This window comes from Bombyx mandarina, chromosome 13 (genome assembly GCF_030267445.1).
Source record: "Bombyx mandarina strain Sakado chromosome 13, ASM3026744v2".
NCBI classification, from domain to species: domain Eukaryota; kingdom Metazoa; phylum Arthropoda; class Insecta; order Lepidoptera; family Bombycidae; genus Bombyx; species Bombyx mandarina.
Genome location: NC_143220.1, coordinates 15,727,049 through 15,750,668, shown reverse-complemented (window position 1 = coordinate 15,750,668; position 23,620 = coordinate 15,727,049). Strand labels below are relative to the sequence as shown.

The 23,620-nt window shown below is 36.1% G+C and overlaps 1 protein-coding gene across 1 annotated transcript in view; it reads right to left on the bottom strand.

The window, feature by feature from the left end:
- LOC114245037 (semaphorin-2A) overlaps positions 1–21,731 on the bottom strand; it is a 71,963-nt gene extending 50,232 nt beyond the window's left edge. The window contains exon 1 of the mRNA XM_089732387.1: positions 21,061–21,731. Within this exon, the coding sequence (XP_089588513.1) occupies positions 21,061–21,196 (136 nt within the window). The 5' untranslated portion in view covers positions 21,197–21,731. The remainder of the gene's footprint in view (positions 1–21,060) is intronic.
- Positions 21,732–23,620: the final 1,889 nt, after the last annotated feature.

The window sequence follows — 23,620 nt, the reverse complement described above, 5'->3', positions numbered from 1 at the left end:
AACATAAATAATTAAAACATTATAAATGAAATCAGAAAATTCTAAAGGAAATAAAACAGTGACAGTATTTCATCACAAAATATAATGAGTGCATCAGTAATAGCCGCTTTAAGCACAGCAATTAGAAAAGATAATTATAGCCGTAAGCTATCATGAGACGTACAATATTCACGCCCACACTCAGAAACTAATTACTTTATAATGCTGGATAGTTTACCATAATGATAAAGGATATATACTACAGTTTGCTATAATAACAATAATACGTTTTAAAAATAAATAAAAAGTATTACAACAATGTACGCAATGAAGAGATTTTGTAATTTAAAAAAACACTTCACTATCCTTGCAGCTAATTGAAGTACGTAGACATACCTACATGCATCTAATATAAAAAGGAGAAGGTTTCCGAAATGATTTATATTTAAAGACATTTGATATTTGTAACCTATAACAACCATATAACCCCTGGGTTAAAGTGTGAAATTACCGTTTGTACTGAAAAAATGAAATTCGTTTATTTTTCATTTAACATATTTATTTAACCAAAATATCTACCATTATTATCTATACATTGCTGCTATCTAATCATTTATGCCTTTGCGATAGCATTCTGGGAATCTAGATTCTACAAACTCTGTGAAAGCATTTTGTACTGCCTCATGGGAAGAAAACTTTTTATCACGTAGAAAATTGTCCAATTCACGAAAAAAAATGGTAGGCCATTGGAGCAGGGTCTGGCGAATACGGAGGATGACGAATGGTTTCTAATTGCACTTCCTGTAGAATATTAAAACCTGAGAATATTAAAACAAGTGGAAAACGGTAATCTTGCCACTGTATAGTTTACTAAATGCGGACGAGCTTGTACCTACATGAAAAGCAATTTACCACCTCATTGTTCTAAAATTGCGTCACACTTCTACTAGATTCCGTTTATTCAGTTCTACATCGAAAAATATCTAAAAATAGAATGAATCTTCTATTGTCCTATTAGTCTTATTAGCAAATAACATGATTTAGTTTTTATTTCAATTAAAATTGTTGACTTTTAGTTCAATAAGCTTTATTTTATCTCATACTTGAGTTTTTAAGTGAACTTTGCTTTGATTTTATTTTAGTAAATCAATTAATAGATCCACTTCAACGTTGAAAGCCTTTTTAGTGCAGTCAGAGTATAAAAAGATACCAGTCTGGTTTGCAGCCCCAATCTCCTTGTAACAATTGTACCGTCATGCCGATTTCTGCATCTGTAACCATAGGCTCCAAGATAAAATGGATAATACACCCATCAATAAAATTATGTCGAAACTTCGACTTCGATATCTCACGTTGGATGGTTGATATGTTGTTTATAGACTTTGGTAGCCTCATTTAGGTGAGGTGGGCAATGAGTATCATAAACCATCCATGCTTAAAACATTTATCATTGTGTAAGGTTATATATTGTAGTAGTACTGCAGTCCCACACTTCAAAGATCATCAACAAATGCATGAAATTCAGTACATTGGTTTTAAATAGGCCTCGTTAAGTACTTGGAACATGTTGGATGCTTTTATAAACAAAAATTAGTTTATACCGGAAGTTCGACATAAATGGGCACTTTTTATAGTTAACTTTAAGTTAAGTTTAACGGCCGTCTGGTGTAGAGGTAAGTGACATGGTCACTACACAAGGGGGTCACGGGTTCGAATCCCGCTAAGGGAAGATATTTGTAAGATAAATTTAAATGTCTTTTCCAGGGTTATGGCTGTATATTAAATATTAAATACATGTATGTGTATAATAAAAATCTTACATTTATTTCCGTTATCTGGTACCTGTAACACAAGTTCTTTACGAACTTACCACGGGACCAGTTAACGTGGCGTGATTGTTAGTAAATATTTATTTCTTATATCTATTTATTTATTTAACTAGAATTTATCAGTGTAACCGCCACACTTTAAAATAATTCACGTTCGCATTAGAGATTCAAAAAACTCAAAAAACATTGAATACCAACATTTGAAGAAGACTACACAATAAACGTTACTATTTACCTACTGCTTTTTTTAACAATCATACACGGTCACCTGGATTCAAACTAGGAATTCTTGTAGACTAGCAACCAAAGACTGATATTTGTTACTGATACATACTTTTACGTCTAAATATATACGTATATTAAGCACTCAGACATGGAGTAGATAAACTTCCTCGTCAGACGAATGCTGAATCAAAGTTTTGGAAACGAACTCACAGGCGCCTGCCACTCCGACACTGGATCAGTCATTTATTTACTTTTTAAAGTTCGTTTGCAAAACAAAGGTCATATATATTCCAAATACATACAATAGTAAATTACGAAACGATATAAATGCATAAATAACCGTAATTCAATTCAACTTTTTCAATTTAAATAATAGCTAAATGATGACCGCCATCTTGTTGTGTCTTTAAAGCGGTTAGTTGCCCTCAATTAAGAAAAATAATATTATTATTCGCTAATAGATGTCGGGAAGAGTTGATTATTGAAAATACGAATAAAACAACATTTTCTGAAAATAAATCGTAGCTAGATCGATTTATCGCCCCCGAAATCCCCTGTATACCTACTAAATTTTATGAAAATAATGGAGCCGTTTCCTAGATTCAGATTATATATAATATATTAATATACAAGAATTGCTCGTTTAAAGGTATAAGACTAAGTAAACTGTACTGTACCTACGAGCTTCGTTTTGACCGACAAATTTGATTAACAAATAAATAAAACAAGTTGTTCGCACAATCGTACGCGTCAAAGAGGAGGAACGCTCGCCCGGAGCACTCGACAGACCCTTTGTTCGTCACTGTCGAATCGTAATCAATTTTACAAATCAATTCCGACGAAACCGAGCTCGACAGGCTGACAGACACTAGACCGGCCTGTGAACACCAGTCACCGGATCAGTTGTAAGCTAGAAATATACAGTACAACCCGATCGACGTTCACTCCCCCCTAACCTTATACCTAAATTAATTTTGCGCTATGATCAACGAAGCGTGAACCTCACGATAATCACACCGATCTCGGTCTTGCCTCCGTTTGCCGAATAATGCTACTATTAATCATAAGATACGTTATTACGGGTTACACGAATCGTATCTGGATTACTTAGGCTTATTTGAAATGATTTAGCCAGTATCTGTTTATTTCTACGTACAATTTTGTATATCGTAACGAAAAAAAAAACGATTTTTATGAATTCGAATTTAAAAGTAACCAATGAAAACATTCATCAACCATTTTAACACTAGCGTTCTATAGTCACATAAAATGAATGATTGCAATCGAACGTCAAACTTATTCATTTTTCAATATCAAAACACGTTACGGTTCGTGACACTTTCATTTTGTAACCAACGCTGTAGGGCGCAATTCAGGTTCGTTGATATAAACTTACGTGCATATCGTATATGTAATACATTGTACTATCATAAAATACATACTATATAAGTAATTCAAGAATTACTGTCATTAATTTACTGATTAAATAAATACAAAGTAAACAATTATGTCTTACTGTAATTGCGCAGATTGATATACCTAATTTCTTATTTACAATTTTTTCTTTGTTATTCTTGCAGAAGAAAGAAATGTATGAAATTTTATATCAACCAAAACTCGTTAATAGCTACTAAACAAGAAAAAAAAAATCGGACAACTGTTAAGGATAAAAGGTACAGAACCTTTTTGTCTCTGTCTATTTATAGAAGAAGACACAGGACAAAAAAAAAACAAAAAAAAAATTGATGACAGACTGAGCAATTTCCTCGCAATCGTTTGGCAGCACACACTGGAGGAAATACAGTTTAAACTAAGTTATGATTAACGATTTAGCTTATTCATTTGTCTTTGTTTGCTTTATCAAAAACAATCAAAAATAAGGTCGTGTTCCGGAGCTTGGTCCGCGACGGAAACGCGGCCAACGATATGATTAACGAGCCAACCCTGCCAAATTAAAATGAACCATATTTACTCAACATATCCTGAGTACGGTAAGTCTCACACGCATTAACAATTAAAATACCATAAGCTAGTTCGTAGCTGTAAAAACCAAATAAATCAATAATGAGTTAGGTTAAGTTTTACTAAAGAGCTTGGCCATTGGTATTAAATGATAATGAAACTACATTTATTTACTGTGCCCTAAGATTTTTTTTTTTATTTTTATCATAGCCTACCATTGGTTTGACACAATAGGTAGTATTTATTTTTTATTTTTTATTGCTTAGATGTGTGGACGAGCTCACAGCCCATCTGGTGTTAAGTGGTTACTGGAGCCCATAGACATCTACAGCGTAAATGCGCCACACACCTTGAGATATAAGTTCTAAGGTCTCAGTATAGTTACAACGGCTACCCCACCCTTCAAACCGAAACGCATTACTGCTTCGGCAGAAATAGGCGGGGCGGTGGTACCTACCCGTGCGGACTCACAAGAGGTCCTACCACCAGTAATTACGCAAATTATAATTTTGCGGGTTTGATTTTTATTACACGATGCTATTCCTTCACCGCAGATGTCAATCGTGAACATTTGTTAAGTATGTATTTCATTAGAAAAATTGGTACCCGCCTGCGGGATTCGAACACCGGTGCATCGCTAGATATTAATGCACCGGACGTCTTATCCTTTAGGCCACGACGACTTACGTAAGTCGACTAAGACGACTAAGTACGTAAATAATATTTTTCTACATTTTCGGGCGTTGTAAACATAATTAAAACAAGTATTACAGTTTGTTTTCACCTTTGTTGATTTATTTCATTTAAATTTCAGATGTTCTGATTACTTTACAGTTTTTATGGCAATGGCAGGCAACAAGTGGCTATTTATATAAATTTGAATACTACGCTATCTAACAATTAAAAAAGTTTTTTTTTTTACTTTTAGTTTCATCTTAGAGTACTTCAGATGCTACATTATACCTCAACCTCTATTGAAGTTTGAAAATTAAATACTTTCTTATTTAATCGGAATCTCTTGTCTGTAGATCCCTAGATAATCTGCAGAAGCATTTGAGTTTGATCCATTATGGGTGATTTTTATTTGAGACTAGCTGACCCAGCAGACTTCGTAGTGCCTCAATCGATAAATAAAAGACTAAACTTTTGTATAAAATAAACTTAAAACAAACAAAAGGAATCCGCCCGATGGGAAACACATCAAAGGAAAAACAAAATTTTTATTTATTTCCGAGCAGTTTCATGTTTATCTATTTTTTAAACTTTCTCTAGACTTCCACAAACAGTTCAAGAGCAAAATTAGCCAAATCGGTCCAGCTGTTCTCGAGTTTTAGCGAGACTAACGAACAGCAATTCATTATTATATATATAGAAAATAATATAGATTACGGCAAGGGAGCTTCAGGTTTTACTCGCTTTAAACATTCATTCGCATTCTCGAGGTGTTAAGTATCATAATTTTTTTAAACTCTCAATAGGAAACAGACCGACAGCAGAATACCTGGTCTGGATAATGATGAAATTCACCGTTTAAATATCGATAGATAAGACGATAGGTTTTATCTTCTTCTTTTTTTCCTACCTATTCGAGTAACCTCGAGGGGTTATTCTAGATTCACCGAATTAGTAGGTGAGCTCACGGAGCTCAAACCTGACGATGTTGCTAACACGAGCCTAGCAGAATCTACCACCGGATCGGAAACGCGACTCACTGAGGAGGCGAAAGACTCAGTGGGGTTTGTGGGTTAATTTACTCGCCGAGACCTTCGTCGCAAGCGACAGGTTCGACGAGAACGATGACCGGTGCTTGGGGTACCTATAAGAACCGTTAGTGGATCGGGAGGATCCGAGATGACGTGTACGATGGGCTAATATCCCATACATAGTACATACATATGACTAAAGGTCTACGGTGTGAATGATCTAACAATAATGTTCAAATTCCGCTATTGTTACATCGAATTAAAAGTTTTCAGTTTTCTCGATTACCGTTTGAAGTTTTTGAAGTTTGTTGTCCTTAAACGGAATCAAATAGTTTATAACAACAAAAGGGCAACTATTAATTAACAATACAGTATCTTATTCGGTTTTCGCGAGCTGTGGACATAATTAAAACTACTGTTATGATTTAATCTCGTTTATTATTGTACGACAATCGTCCAACCGACACCGAAAACTATAAAAAAAAGTTAAAGTATTCGAAACATTGGAAATAATAAACGCGAGATTAAACCGTAAAAAAAGTTTTAAATAAACTAGTTTTTTTTTTTTTCAATTATATTCATGACACAATGAATGGAGTGTGTAGTAAAGGTACCAGTTACTAGTTCTGAATCGCGTTTGAAATGAGTTTGGAACTCGACCACCACTGGTAGGTGACAGTTTGACCTGTAGTGGAGAATTCAACATGACCTTCAATGGTAAGCCAGATCTAGAAACGTTAGATTATCAATTCGTAAAATAAATATTTACTGGAAACTCGAAGTACTTAGAGGTCGGTAATTTTAAATATTTAATTTTTGCAACGAAATCTATATACATATACTAATATTATAAAGCTGAAGAGTTTGTTTGTTTGAACGCGCTAATCTCAAGAACTACTGGTCCGATTTGAAAAAAATATTTCAGTGTTAAATAGCCCATTTATTGAGGAAGACTATAAGGCTATATAACATCACGGTAAGACTAATACAAGTGGAGCACCAACAAAGAATGTTTCGAAATAGGGGCTTAAATAGTTCCTTAATATTCTATAATTCAAAAAATATTTTCACTTTCTACGTAAATGAAGTGGGGAGTAAAATTTAGCGTTATGCCAAAGTGACTATTCCACGCGGACGGAGTCGCGGCCAAAAGCTAGTAATTACAATAAAGTATAGTATTTTTCCATAGTATTTTCCGTTTAAATTAAAACTTTCTCCTCTATCTAAAACATTTTTTGAGCATAGCAAATTCACCGCGCTAGGAATTCTAAAGTATAAATTACGTCTTGTTGAGACATCGTCTTAATTACCAACCTCTCGATTTGCTAGTGAACGGTTTAAGACTGTATCATAACGTACTAGTGTAAACTCAGTGTTACGAACCCGTTATGTATACGCACATACATACTAATTGGAACATCAAACATTTTGCCTGAACGTAGAATGAGTTACGTAACGTAGGCTTTGCGCCAAACTTTATGTACGTACTTATTAAAACAGCCCTCGTTATTTTAATTAAAAACAAGGACATAAATTTGGGGAGCCTTTAAATATTTTCTCTCGTTTGACCCAAATCTCTGATCGATACTAAGGTAAACTATAAAGAGATACTTGAGAGATATATCTTCTAGTTTTTTTTCATATTTATTATTTATTGGAACGAAGTTCCTTACGGCAGGCTTGGAGGAGATAGGGATTTTGCTGCGCGACCGACGTGAAAAAAATGAGACAGTAAAACCGTAAGAAAAAGTCCGTGGAATAAAAACGTTAAATGAGACGTGCGCAGGCGCGACAGTCGTATACACAAGCGAGTAGTGTATAATACCTTTCTCTTTCTCCTTCTTTTTTTTTGCAAATTGTGTCGATTCTACATTAGCCGAAGGAACTTCGTTCCTACCTGGTGTCCCACGACACCACATCTTTTTTTTTAACGTATTATAGAATACCTACAAATAATAATTGAGCATATACGTATTGATCAACAAATTGTTTAATACCTTAAGTCCGTAAATATTCCATATCGGATGCTCATACGTTTAGATATATTAGAACCGTTACACAGTTACATTTAATTACTAGTCGATACGAAACAAAACAATATCGTTATTTATTTGTGTATGAATACAGACGGCCTAACAGAACCACAATAGCTTTATTGCGCAAGATAAATCTTTATTACAATCGAATTTGTTAATATGAATATATGTAGAATGAACAACGTGTGATGACTCGGCTTCTTTTGAACTTGTTACATGAGATTGTTGAGCTACAACCAAAACGGTAAAAGAATAATACGGCCAATAATCTATGTTCTGGTATGTAGTGATTCGAATGTACGGGCTGTGGAGTGGGACGCTACTAGCTTCGAAGTTGGCTTCTTACCAAAATGTTTCAAAGCTAGATTTATGTACAGGGGCGACGAAGGCTCGATGGTATCGGCCGCCATACTCGCACATACCGCACCTCTCGATCCTTGTTTAGAGAGAATTGAATTTTGCACGTAATTCACCGAGCACGCCCTGTCAAAATGTTTTATTTATAGCCTTTAATAGTGCACGGCATCTATGAAATTCATACACACCGCTGTTTATTATAGGTTTTATAACTTTAGTTTTTACTAGTGTTAGGACCTCTTGTGAGTCCGCACGGGTAGGCACCACCATCCAGCCTATTTCTGCCGTGAAGCAGTAATGCGTTTCGGTTTGAAGGGTGGGATAGCCGTTGTAACTATACTGAGATCTTAGAACTTATATCTCAAGGTGGGTGGCGCATTTCGTTGTAGATGTCTATGGGCTCCGGCTTGACACCAGGTGAGCTGAGAGCTCGTCCACCCATCAAAGCAATAATACATTTAAAAAATATATATTAAAATCACGAGACTCTCATAAATAACGTTAGTCTTGTATTAATCGTTGAATATCGTTCACGTTCTCTTAATGAATTCGAATCTAATAAAGTTCTTTAGTGCAATAAGGAGCCGAAGAAATAAAATTGTCGTCATCTCATTTTATCGGCTCAGTAGTCAAGCATGCTACTTCTAAAGGTGGTTAATTTAATAATAATCCATTTCCGCACTGCAATACCACTCAGTATGAAGTGAGAGTTGATTAAATACGTTTATCTCCGTGATATTAAAATGAAATTCACTAAAAGCACCTTTTTCCCACTAAACTTTTAGATGAGCTCATAAATTTTTTTCACGACTAAATCTTCACGGTTCTATGACCGTGTAAATAAATGTGTTCACAATTTTTGTTTTCGTCGAGGCGTTAAATTATGCGTCTATCATTTAAGGATGTTTACGCAGCACATCCCGCGGAATCAAATTGAAATGACTGGAGCGGTGCCAGCCTATACAGCTCCTCTTGCTTTTCTGCAGACAAAATATACCAGAATAATGTATTAAAATGCCAATGTCTTCGAATATTGTTTGCAAATTAAAAAACGATTGATCTGTTTTTTTTTCCAATTTATATCTCGTAATGCTCTTAAATAAATACTAATGTATTTGCTAAGTGGCTATTAGTAAGGAAAATATCCTAAGTGTAAGCATCAAGCATTTACAAAAGTTAATTTTATTAAATACATAAAATCTGTAAAAAAATATAAATACACTTCTACAATTACATTTCAATGGTTTCGAGACGGTTATATATTCAAACGTATTACTTAGAAAATATTTTTGTAACAAAGTAACTCCGACTAAATACAGAGCAGGTAAATCGGTAAATCCAAAACCAAACACATATAGCATAATTCTTACACACAAAGTGCAAACAATTCCAAGAAGGAACACTGTTACGACAGAAATAAAACAATGACAGAATTCTGTGAATGAAATCCACAGTAAAAGTATAAATGCGAAAGTAAATTTTCTTTATTATACGCCAGCAAAATGGCACGTAATACCCAGTATTTTAATAAAAAATCAAATTTTTCTTCAGCTTAATTCATTGCTGAAAACAAAATCTAATCAAGAAGATATAAGTGATAATTTATATCTTATTATTTTTATGTGAACAGTTTACGAAAATTAAATTGCTTAAAATATCTGCATTGAATGCAAACGCCAATTTGGTAGTAAAGCATGATTCTGAACAAACAATAATTGGTAAAGTTGATGCAATTAATTATTACACTATGAAATCGATAGTCTTAAGTAAGAATAAGACGTATGCATCGTATGTACATAATACTATACATATATTTAAAAAATAAACTAACACACGCCTTTTACAATTTTATAACATAAAATAACATATTTTAACAAAAACAGGTGTGGTGTCGTGGGACACCGGATAGGAACGAAGTTCCTTATTATAAAAATATTAATTTTAAGTTCTATTCGAGGTATAAAGAAAATAATTATTCGGGTATTCATTATTTATTATTTGATTATGATCTTTTTATTGATAAAAATAATCGCAAGGGTCAATCATTCCGCAGTGCAATGGAGTAGTCTCGCTCTGGGGGAACCGCCTGCATTTTTACGGTATCACCTACGCCAGGCAAGTATTATTTAGCAAGAGGAATACGAGAACGTCTATCAACTGTGTAACATCTCAACACCGCGATTCAGGAATTGTTGAATTTGCGTGCAGTGACATCTGTTGATAACAAACTAAATAGAAAAAATCTACGTTACGGACGTTTTTTCCCGGTTAGGGTACCCCTCCGCATCGTCCCATAAGGAACTTAGTTTTAAAAACTACTTTTATCACTTCAAATAAATAACTGCGATAAATTTAACCAAAATTAAGAATAACATAATACATTATTGAAAATCAAACCGTGCTGTATGGAATCTGCTTGTACAATTTCCCTAGAGATGGGTTACTGACCTTGTCGATGTACATTCATGTATTTTAAATACGTCATGTGTAATATCATGAAAATATGTGACTTAACTATTTAGTTTATAGTCGTTGTCAAACCAACATCTTCTGTGCACACATTTTATAAATTTACATATTTTGATTATTATAACAAATTTCACTGCAAAATTATCTATATTTAAATAGTTATGTCGTCATCTCCAAAAAGTGCATATTGTAATTATTGGTTTGACAACGACGATAATTATGGTATTTGAAAAATTACATTACATTTCACGATTTAAGGCTATACTTTCATCCTACACCCTGTATAGCGTTATGGAAAAAAGTCAATCGTTGAATCGTTGAATTTGGGCTTTCGTAAATATGTGATTCATATGTGATCTGGGAGCAAATACAAAATTATATCTTAACTACAAAGCCTCTTCCTCTTTACATATTTCAAATTAAAAGTACCCTTTAAAGTATCATTGAGAAATCCAGCTGGATCGTTTTAATGAAAACTACGAATGTTTCGCGTTCCATGTAACTTTAATAGAACTTTATTTTGTTCCCAGTACGCAACTATTGTAGTCGGTGTTTTATTAATATAATATTCGTGTTCAATAAAATGTGGCACAGAGCGGTGAACAACAACTGCATCGGGCACCCATTCTGCTTGGTTCACTTATTTGACTTTATTTGTGGCGTTTGTTTCTCGCGGACCGCTCGCCCGTTGGAGCTCGTCCAACAGTTTTACACAATCATTCCACTCAACTAAGCGTTACCATAAATACGACCCGGCTGGTATGAATTGCACAAAAAATTGGGAATAATTGCCAATTTATTATTTATTTTTCTTTACGCGTAATCTGTCGTTGGTGGTGAGGTGTCTTGTGAACTGGCCCAGGTAGGTATCACACACTATTTTTACCACCAAGTTTTTTTTATTGTCCTTGTAGGCAGACGAGCATACGACCCACCTGATGGTGAGTGGTTACCGTCGCCCATGGACTTCAGTAACGCCAGGGGCAGAGCCAAGCCGCTGCCTACCGCTAAGTAGTAATGCGGTTCGATTTGAAGGGCGAGGCAGTCTTTGTACGAGAAAACTGACATATAAAACCCATGTCTCAAGATGTGTGCTGCATTACCTCGTGCTCCGGTAACCGTCTAAACAACAAATAAATTAAAAAATGTGCCGATAGATTAAAAAACTTAAATATCCTACATAATAACTAAAACTATGAAACGGCAATCTAAATTTATTAGCATAAGCAAGCGTAACACGTGATCCGTTTATTCCACCCAGGATATCGATTTTACATTTTGAATATTAGAAAATTAATGTTTGTTTTATGTTACAACATAAAATCCCCTATTTTACCGCTTTTACAACCTGCCATCGTCCGGGACCGAATGTTACGGAAACCGACCAATATCCGAATGACGTAATCGATTTTGTTCCCAGGAATCGTGGAGCCTATAATACATGTAAATTGGCTCAAATAAATCCCAGCTCAATCATTCGGAATATTACTGACAGTAACTGATACTATGTTTCGAATAGCTGAGTAATGAAAGCATTTCTCGGCTTACGGTACAACGTGGGTTGCATTAAGCACAAGATCTCAGCGACTCAGCGCGGCCGTTACACCGGCACGGCGTCATGTTACAGTTCTTATCGGCACGACTACGGACCCAATATTTGAATACCAAAGTCAATAGTCACCGTCGCGTCGGGTCGTTCTCAGACAACTATTTCTATCGCTTCCATTAGTGTCTAATGATGTGAATGTAAATATAAATAGTTGGTAATTTGTTAAACCATAAACATTTCGTTTCTTTTAGACTTCATAATAACAAGTCAACTTTTCAATATCTTCCAGAATAAATTTCATCATTATTTCTCATCATTATCTCTTTCCTACCAGATACGGGATGTTTCATTAATATATAACATGACACAATTCACTTAACAACAGTAACTTGTTTATTTTTTTCACATTGTAGTTCGTTTGCCAATCGATTGCCAATATCTTTTACTATTCACAAATTTTGTTTAAAATTTCTTTTTTTGTTATTATTATTATGCGGTTGTTATCCACTTTTCAGAGCTATGTTTGTGTCATTACAAAGCCGAGGTACGGTATTAATATGATAATTATAATAATAGCTTTACGATTTGTTATGTACTTAATTCGATAATTTTATTTCAGTTTCAGTGGACAGCTGATCTCACGCCGCCTCTGACATTCAACAGGAACCAAACATTTTTTTTTTATTGCCCTTGTAGGCAGACGAGCATACGGCCCACCTGGTGGTGAGTGGTTGCCGTCGCTCATGGACCTCAGCAATGCCAGGGGCAGAGCCAGGCCGCTGCCTATCGCTTAATATTCTCCACAAGCCTCTTTTAACATATGTTTTTACGTAGATACGTCAGAGCTTATAGCGCCAGCACCTCGAGTCGGGAGGTTGAAGTCTCTTCTTCGTCGCTTTCTTCATTGCTGAAGGTCGTGTCCCTGAAACTTGACCGTTGCCTGTCTCGTGAGCCGTTTCCATCTCGTCCGGTCCTCAGCTGCTCGAATGGCGGTTGCGACTGGCAACCCAGTTAGAGCGGTTACTTGATCACACCAACGGCTAGGTAATCGGCCGCGGGGTCTCTTTCCTTCTACTTTGAAGTCTCATTTGTATTGAAATAAGAAATTATATAATAACACAATTTTTAATTATTTGAAAAGTATTGAACCTTTATTAGTGACTTAATGTGAGCTCGTCCACACACCCGCCTAAGAAATAAATAAAAAAATCCAAATTACAATCCAACAACTAGAGGCCCTTTTTTAATTGCAACTCTAGATAGATAAGTATACTCCCGACCTGATAGTAGTAAGTAAGTAGTCTTGAGGGGCATAGTCAAACCGCTGCGTACCGTTTTCAAATTCAGACAAAAAAAAAAAAACTAAAAATATACCTTAAAAATTTAAACTGTCACTGAACCTAGTTCAATTTTCTCGTTCAGCTCGTCAATCAAACAAACTAATCATAAATAGAAACGTTAAGATTACAAAAAAAAAAAAAAAAAACTAACATTCATACAATAAAACGTTCACAAACAAAAACGAAGGTAGAATGTTGAATACGATCTGGCGTACGTACGTGCATCGATTTACCTTGGCTCGGATGGAGTAGTTAAAGCCGCGTCAGTCAATCTGAGACGATGTCAGTTCGATTTACGGAGGCCCGACCCGACGGCTGCTTGCGATGCTACACGCCCAATAAAGCTCGTTTAACACTGCACAAGGAAATCCCAACACGACTCCGAGCGATATTGGTGAGACTAAACTCGATATTACGTGGATATACGATGCTTTACAACGACAGAACCGTGTAAGGAGATAAAGAGATGTGTGTACATTGTTATAGTCCCACTGAATATTTACGTATAACCTACGTTGACTCCTTGTCTCGTTTGTTTCTTTCTAGACTTTCTAGGATTTGTTCTTCTATTGTAGATTTACTAGTTTGAAAAAACGTTCATTTGATAAATAGATAAAAGCTGCCATTGTGATTTAAAGAATAATCCTCTTGGCTGCCATACCACAGCGTTATCTATGAATCGCTAACACAAGGGTACCATACCTGTTTTTTCATTGTCCTTTTATATATTTTTTCTCACAAAAAGTCTATAAACAACCTATCGAATTGACATTTCGTGAAATCTGTTTATAATAACAATTCAATCAACGAAAAATGTTCAGTAACAACTCAATGTGGATGGACAACATAGATATAATTACGTTTTAGTTAGACCCTTTATAAGTCTAAACGTGCTCTTGTAACACTACCCGATGATATGCAGACGAAGTAAAATGTCCCTTAGAAATAAGGTGACACTCTACAAAACTTGCATACGCCCCGTCATGACCTATGCAAGTGTAGTGTTCGCTTACGCGGCCCGCACTCACTTAAAATAATTCCAAGCATACAATACAATCCCGTTTTTGCAGGATAGCCGTCGGAGCCCCGTGGTTCGTCAGGAACGTCGACTTCCATGACGGCCTGGACTTAGTGTCCAACAGTAAGTATCTGCAGTCGGCGTCGATGCGACACTTCGATAAAGCGGCACGGCACGAGAACCCTCTCATCGTGGCCGCCGGTAACTACATTCCCAAACCTGCGGAAAGAATGGAAAGCAGTCGACGTCGCCCCAAATACGTCATTTCGGATCCTCCCGATCCACTAACGGTGCGTTTAGGTACCTCAAGCACCGGTCACCGTTCTCGTCGAACCCGTCGCTTGCGACGAAGGGCTCAACGAGTAAATTAACCCTCAGACACAGCCCACTGAGTTTCTCGCCGGATCTTCTCAGTGGGTCGCGTTTCCGATCCGCTGGTAGATTCTGCGAAGCACGGCTCTTGCTAGGGTTCGTGTTAGCAACGTCGTCAGGTTTGAGCCCCGTGAGCTCACCTACTAGGTAAGGTTCCGCTGAAATAGCCTCTCAAGGCTATCAGCTTAGGTAGAAAAAAAAAACTCTTGTAATAGGTTTTTAATAATAACAAAATATGGTTGAAGTCAATTCTGAAGTTTTTATATACAACCAGTGGGTGTCTATCCCACGCCGAACGTTTTCTTAATCCGAATATAGGTGTAGTAAATAGGCCTACATTAAATAACGATAAGATCGACGGTGGCCGCCGCTGTCAGAACGATTGTCGACCTCTGGCGATGTCAGGCGGACCACACGCTATGCAACATTTGTTAATAAAACCACATCCAATCAATGGTGGATATATTATACCCCTGTTTTTGTTATGACGCTCAAGTATTTACTTATCTACAATAAAGACATTTTAATTTAACGCAATTGCTATTGTTACAAAGAAATTAAAATTAAATTATAAAAGCCCGACCCAATAGCTCGCTAGCCGTAGCTCTATTATGTCATATTTTTTATAGAAAAAGCGGTTTTCTATCCTAATAGATAATAAAAGCCAAAATAAATACTTTTTTTATTGCTTAGATGGGTGGACGAGCTCACAGCCCATCTGGTGGTAAGTGGCTACTGGAACCCATAGACACCTACAACGTACCCACCCATCTTGAGATATAAGTTCTAAGGTCTTAATATAGTTACAACGGCTGCCCCACTCTTCAAACCGAAACGCATTACTGCTTCAAGTCAGAAATAGGCGGGGTGGTGGTACTTACCCGTGCGGACTCACAAGAGGTCCTACCACCAGTCAACTCATTGTCAGAAATTTAAAAGTCCGTCCCAACGAGAAATGTTTTATCATTAATAAAATATTAAAATTCATCGAAACAACTGTGTTTTAACAACGAAACTGCAGCATTTTATCACATAATATAAATGAATGTAGTATTATAAATAAATTAACAATAAAAAAACCTATTCCGTAGACAAGCATGCAGTTTAATCGGTATGGCCATTAAGACTCGTGCTATAAGATGATGAAGCCAGAACATTGTAATAAAACTGTCTGATATACCTTATGGACCGATTACACGAGCCAGTTTATAACTTAATTTAGCTAGCATGAACGGCAAGTCAATTACCTGCGCGAGCGCAAGAACCGGTTCGCATGATCCTCTCGCCAGGGTCATGGGAATTACGAGCACCCATGTGTAACATTTATTGTTCAAAAAAGCTTTTAATAAAAAAAAATGAACCAGACAAAAAATGTTACTTCTTTTTACGAATGAACGCATATGTAGCTGTTACAATTTTAAATTATGAACACTGCCTATTTAAGAAGAAACAATCCAGTAGTAGAAGTTAGGCTTCCCTTTATACGATAAGGCTACTTTTTTATTTTATTTTTTTATTGCTTAGATGGGCGGAAGAGCTCACAGCCCACCTGGTGTTAAGTGGTTACTGGAGCCCATAGACATCCACGACGTAAATGCGCCACCCACCTTGAGATATAAGTTCTAAGATCTCAGGTATAGTTACAACGGCTGCCCCACCCTTCAAACCGAAACGCATTACTGCTTCACGACAGAAATAAGCAGGGTGGTGGTACCCACCCGCGCGGTCTCACAAAAGGTCCTACCACCTACTTTATAAAGAACACTCGTTCAAACATTCGTTAGACTCCTATCTAAACGTAATAAATTAATCCCTAACCTATATTTATGTTAATCGCATGAGTGAGTAATAATTGGACTTATCTACGCGTGTATAATAGATTTTTATCTCGTCGAAAATAATTGAAAGCTTTCACAAAACGATGTTTGGTTTCAAAAATAACGTTTCATTTTGTTTTGTTGTGAATAAATTTACATATTAATTATGAGGTGAAAGGTTTTGGTGTATGCTGTTTCATAGTTTAAATGTACACCACAAGTATCTGATTAATCGTTTGGTTTAAGTAGGAAGAAAACGTATAAAAAGTTGTATGTAGTATGATAGTAAATTTAAATTTATAAATATTCAAACACGATAGTTAAAGTATTTTTATTACTCTTTTTTTATTGCTTAGTTGGGTGGACGAGCTCACAGCCTACGTGGTGTCAAGTGGTTATTGGATCCCATAGACATCTACAATGTAAATGCTGCCACCCCACCTTGAGATATAAGTTCTAAGGTCTCAGTATAGTTACAACGGCTGCCCCACCCTTCAAACCGAAACGCATTACTGATTCACTGCAAAAATAGGCAGGGTGGTGGTACCTACCCGTGCGGACTCACAAGAGGTCCTACCACCAGTAATTACGCAAATTATAATTTTACGGGTTTGATTTTTATTACACGATTTTATTCCTCCACCGTGGAAGTCGGTCGTGAACAATTGTTAAGTGCGTATTTCATTAGAAAAATTTGTACCCGCCAGCGGGATTCGAACACCAATGCACCGGACGTCTTATACTTTAGGCTATGACGACTTACAATGCTTTTCTACCTATTCGCTTCTCAGCGTTTCGCGGACGGGTAGGTGAGCTCAGGGGCTCAACCTGAAAAAATTTGTTAGCACTGAGCAAGAGCAGCGCCTCACAGAATCTACCACCGGATCGGAATCGCAACTCACCGAGAAGATCCGATGAGAAACAAAGGGATGTGTGTTCTATGACCTTACGTCTTTGGAACAGACGAGCATAGGCTGCCCGGCGGTGATTACCTTCGCTGCTTATAAAAAAAAACCTCACAGTTCCTTATTATTATAACAACAACGATCAAAATACGTAAATAACAAAAAAAACACGGACATCAAGCGTTTTAATATAATTCGAAATAAGTAGATGCGTCAGTAAGGAATGTCCGGTGCCTTCTAATGACGTCGAATTGTGCTCCCACACCTCAATCTCAAACGTCCGAAAAGAAATTCTCAGAGAGGAAAATTCTTGTTAAATTAAAATATTTATTCAGCACTACGACGAGAATTTATCCCAAATTAAAAACGACATTTTTGTGAAACCAATAATGGTGAGTCGTTCAATTTTTATCATTAACTTATTTAAATTTAGTAATAGTGCGGTTTTGATATAACTCGGCAGGTACTTTTAAATTTTTAAAGTTGTATATTAAGTGTATATTAGGTTGTGTACTACCTTAAGTCATAACCGATACCTGTCAATAAAGCAGCTTTAACGACCTAAAAAAAATGAGTTTGTCAATTTGTATTGTTTTTCTAATGATCGTTTGACGAAACTGATTTGGAAAGTAAATTTATTTGATAGGATTATACTTTCAGATCGATCTCATAAAAATCATTAGGATAACATTTTCGTATAAACATTAATATAAATCGAATCAGTGGTGTTATTTTAAATCATCTGGATGGAATACTTTATTCGGTAAACGAAATTTCGTGGGTTTTTTTTGTGAATTTTGTAGATAATTTTTACTATAGAATTTGTTTTTCAATTATTTTAATTACATTCTCATGTCAAACAATACGAAAAATATATACGAAAATCATCGCACAGAACATCGAGTTGTTGTTTTATACGATGATATAAGATATTATTATGTGCTCTGTCCGATTATTCATCAGAAAACACAGCTTGCAGCCCATTTTAAGCCACTACTCACTACTACTTCCCCATCAAGCGTTCAAAGTAGTAATGTTCTTAGGATATATTCCAAAATTTATTTTATTATCATATTTAAAACTACTTTTACGATTAAATCTCGCGTGTTTTATTGAATTGTTTTTGACCTGACAACGTCTTATAATTCGATGGAGACGGCTGCACGCACGAAAAAAACATGACTCATGCGGCGTTACCTCGCTCTGAGGCGTTCCATTTAAGGCTTGAAGTGCAAGCGAGAGCCCGCAACGAGCGACAAAGAGGCACAATCGGCCTCCGCGTTCGGCAGCATTCGACATCTGTCTCTCCTACTTGAGTGAGCGATGCATCCCCGTGGACAGCTGCTATACAATAATAATACATTTACATGTTTTCGTCAAGTATGAAGTTCAGTGAAATGTGAATGTGCTGTCAATTGTCCATACAAAATATCTATCAAACAAATAAAATTAAAATTTTCTTTTGAAAAATGAAACCATTCCATCAGTATTTTCTTATGACGTTGTCACGTTAAACTATCGTCAGTAAACCGACTTGACAGACAACCGATTTTTTTTTATTGTTATTTTTGTTTGTATTATTTCTGACTTTTCGAATACTTTACAATATTCATGGCAGACGACTTTTATTTCATTTTATTTCCTTCGGTTTTCGCAAACCCAAGACATAATTAAAACTACTTTTACAGCTTAATCTCATTTTACTGAATCCCAGTGGTGGGAAGATCTGAGAAATCGTACGGGTAGTAGGTCCACTTATCATTCTGTATCACTTAACCTATTCCTGCTACAAATTAATCAGAAATCAGTTTGAATGGTAGGGTAGCCGTTATTACAATTGTACCTAATTTCATTTCGTATCAAATAAGCGCGGTATCGCGGTAGTGTGGTTATGTTTTGAGCTAGACTTCAGTAACTGCTCACCTATTTATTCTGTATTTCTTTACATGTCTATATTAATGTATCACACATAATCTATGGGCAGCTTTTGTTGAAATTATTTAGTTTAACACTGTAATTTTATTTTAAAGTATCGTATATGTGTAATAACTGTCTGTAACAACGAAAGCCGAATATACTTAAAAAATATATTTATTTACGACTAAGTAACAAAAATGTAAGATTACTATCATTTTAAGTAGCTTCATATGTACATTCATAAGATTATTGATTCCATGAAATTATTTTACTATCGGACAAATTCGAATTCGAATAATTCGTGACTCTCATTGAAACTAATGTACATTAAGATTGTTTTAAATCATAAGTCCAAATGTTGTATTTAAATCCTTTACTAAAAAATCCAGATTATGTATAATGATATCTGACATAACCACAATATTTTTTTATTAAATATCACAATTATTTAAATTTGTATCGCAGGGACACTATTTTATTATTTTGAAAACAATAAATAATACTAAACAATGAAGATGTTAATGTGAACATTCACATCATAACTATTTTAATCCAGTGCAGGCACGAACTGTGCATATTTTGCTAGACGATTGCAAATACCTTTTATTTTGCAATCGCTCCTGTGATGAAAATAGAAATTGGAATCGAATGGGTAGAACATTAATAAAATACCAATATAACTAATTAAATCAAACATGCTTGTTTAATTTATCGCAACATTCTTAAAAACAACGTATAGGTACCTACAGATATGATTGTACGTATGTAACCTCTATATGAATTATGACATAAATCTTAAAAGAGGTTAGAACATGTTATACAGGTGACATAAATGGTATTTTGAATATTGAAAGATTAGAAGAAGAAACGTTAGAAATAATAAAACATTTTTGAATATTGAAATATAAAAAACATAAAAACTGGTGAAGCAATAGCTTTAAATGTTGTTTCTCTTTATAGAGCAACTCAGTTTGTGCTATAGTTTTATTGGGCTAAACTTTATTTTAATGTGAATAAAATAATACATTATACTTATACAAACCAAAAGTGCATAAACCATTTGTATTGCCTACCTATACTAATCTGAAGAAAGTAAACGAACAATGACTAGGTAGATTATGAAAGTTCGAAAGAAGAAAACCGCAAAATATTTGTTTACACGACAAACATACTTCAAACTAGAAGCGGCTTTACTTTGCATTCAGTTTATACGAAAGCGTTCCTTCATGGTCAGCCCAGAAAGTTTTAATTTTATTAGAAACTTCGAGAACTACCATCTGTTACTTCTAAGCGTAGATGAAATCAGATTAAAAAGTTCCTAACTTTTTTGGGACATTAGCAGTAAAAAGAATCATCTTTAATCATTCTCACACTTGAAACAAGAATTAAAAAAAAAACTTAAATTTTTTATGAAAACAAAATTTATATTTCTAAACCTATTTTGGTTAAATATAAATTCTAAAGCACGCAAATACAACACTAAGTCTTTGTAAATACCTGAACGTTGATAATATTGCGGTCGATGAACTCGCTCACAAATAAGATAACACCGGTTAGGTATCTAAAACTTGTAGTGACTCACCTCGGTGATGTCGGACGCGGTGGTGTGACACCGGCCGGCAACACGGTTGCTCCTGGTACGCTGTCCAAGAATCCGCTAATGCAGCCGCCACCACTATCCACAGTATCCCCGTTGTCCATTGTCCACTGCCACCCATTCTGCACACTGTCCTTACCGGCACATCTATGGCGAGACTACAGTTTGCTTTCGTAAATCAAAAGTAGTCGTCAACATAAGTCCACAATACAATGGACTCCCAAATCCAACAAACTATTTCTGATAATTTCGAACAATGCCCAACTTGTTTACATTACGCAAACCAAACCGAAATTGAAGAGATTATGCTTCCGTTCGGATGATTCGAACGGAATTTGGTGATTAATGAGGGAAGTCGTCGCGCGAGTTTGTTATCGCATATCGAGTTATAATCTGTTCGTGGGGGCTTACTTGCGCTGATTTATTAGTTTGAAAAGAAATACGCCGCGATCGTCGTAACATAAAGTGGCGAGTGTGCGACGGGCGTGACGTGCGCCACCGACATCGCAACGTCGAGAACTGAAACCGACTGACTCAGTCAGTTCAACTCAGTTCGGTTCGGCGCGGAACGAAGAGGCAAACCGACCCCAGTTCGAACTAGGCACATGCGAGACAACGGTTTCGCTAAAGCTATTCGCCGCCTCTGGCCTCTGACTCGTGCCTTCACGCGAGACAAGGACGGAATCCGCTCGGAACGGTGCTTGTACACCAGAAGCTCTGAATAAAAAGCTCGCTTGCTCTTCTCGTTTAAGGAAAAGTTGTAAGTCAAAAAGTTTTGGTAATTTTGCCGATCCGCCGAGCCGCTTGAATTCGTGCGGGAGAGATTTGACCCTCGCTTTCGTTACGGACATATTGTAACGAAGGGGATGTTCAATGTTTTACCTAATTTATGTTTTGTCAGGATACGCACGAAAAACTTTAATGTCTATTGGCACGCGAAAGGAAATGGGTCGTTATTTTTTGTATGCTTATTAATAAGTAGCTTAACATGTATGAGTCACGATGTTGAATGTTGTGGGTTAATAAATAACGGATACGAATGTACTCAAGTCATCGCTCTGTCAAGCGCGCGCCTAACCCGCCTAATTCACATAACTAATAACCACAGTACAAGTGTAATACCATTATCTAATTTAGACTGTTCGAATTTGCTGGTGAAAGGACCTCTTGTGAGTCCGCGCGGGTAAGTGCCACCGCCCTGTCTATTTCTGCCGTGAAGCAGTAATGCGTTTCGGTCTGAAGGGTAGGGCAGCCGTTGTAACTATACTAAGATCTTAGAACTTATATCTCAAGGTGATTGGCGCATTTAGGTTGTAGATGTCTATGGGCTCCAGTAACCACTTAACACCAGGTGGGCTGTGAGCTCGTCCACCCATTTAAGCAATAAATAAAAAAGCTTACATACACGACCCTGGACTTTTGTTTAACGTTTATTGTTTGTTCAAAATCAACATTCGACCATATTGAAAGATAAAATCTTAAATTGATGTGGCAATTCATTATCATTGTAATTATAGAGCTGAAGTGAAAGGGACCAAGTTTTGAGATAATTCAATAAATAACTGTCTATGAAGTTTAAGTTTAAGCTGACCATAGTTAGGGGTAGCAAGGTTAGCTTAATCAATTACTTAGTCTCTCTACGGAAAGCTGCCCAGCCAACAGCAAAACTATGGGTCAGCTTTTAATTAATCTTAAATAACTTAATTATGACACGGGCCCTTCACTATAATTTCAGGAACATTCTAATTAGTTTTGAGAACTTGCTAAATAGTTAACTAACATTCTGATTACTGCATACAGTATTAAATATAAATAAAAAAAACTACTAAGGACGTAGATAAATCGGTTCTATTATTTAATCAGATTATGTCTTCAAACTAGGAAGAGGTTAACTTTAAGAGCAATTGTCACTTACGTGGTCTGGATTCCAGGAATATATTAGCATCGTTTGTACCTATATACTTATACTTAACAAATGTCATTTCTTGCAAAGTATGAATGTTTTAAGAAAATATGAAAACTCCAGTTCTCTCGTAGCGCCTCGATTCTTCTCCAACTTCTTCTTGCAAGAATGCAAATGATGTTTTATTCATTGTTTAGATGGGTTAATGAGCTCAATGCTCTCCTGGTATTAAGCAGCTACCACAATGGCGGATGACCTTGAGAATACCGGGATGCCAGGTGGAGCAGCCGTTTCTGTGGTCAGATGGGTTGGTATGTCCAACGTTTGTGGTAGCCGCGGAAGTATGATGCACACATGTCTCATTTCTTTAGAGCTAAATTGCACAGTAAAAGGTTAGACATTCCACTTTAAGCCCCATTGCTAATTCTGACAACGGTTGGAATCATATCGGCAGAAACGCGAGCGAGAACAATTAATGGCCCCCTCGTGTTCAAATAAAAAAATTGTCAGGTCACTTGAAAATTATATTGTACCCTTAAATGGATTAAGAAAAACATACGCCTGACATACCACAGACGCTGAAACTGTACAACCATTGTGGCACCAGATCGCATAATGCATTTTTTAAACGTTCGCTATCAT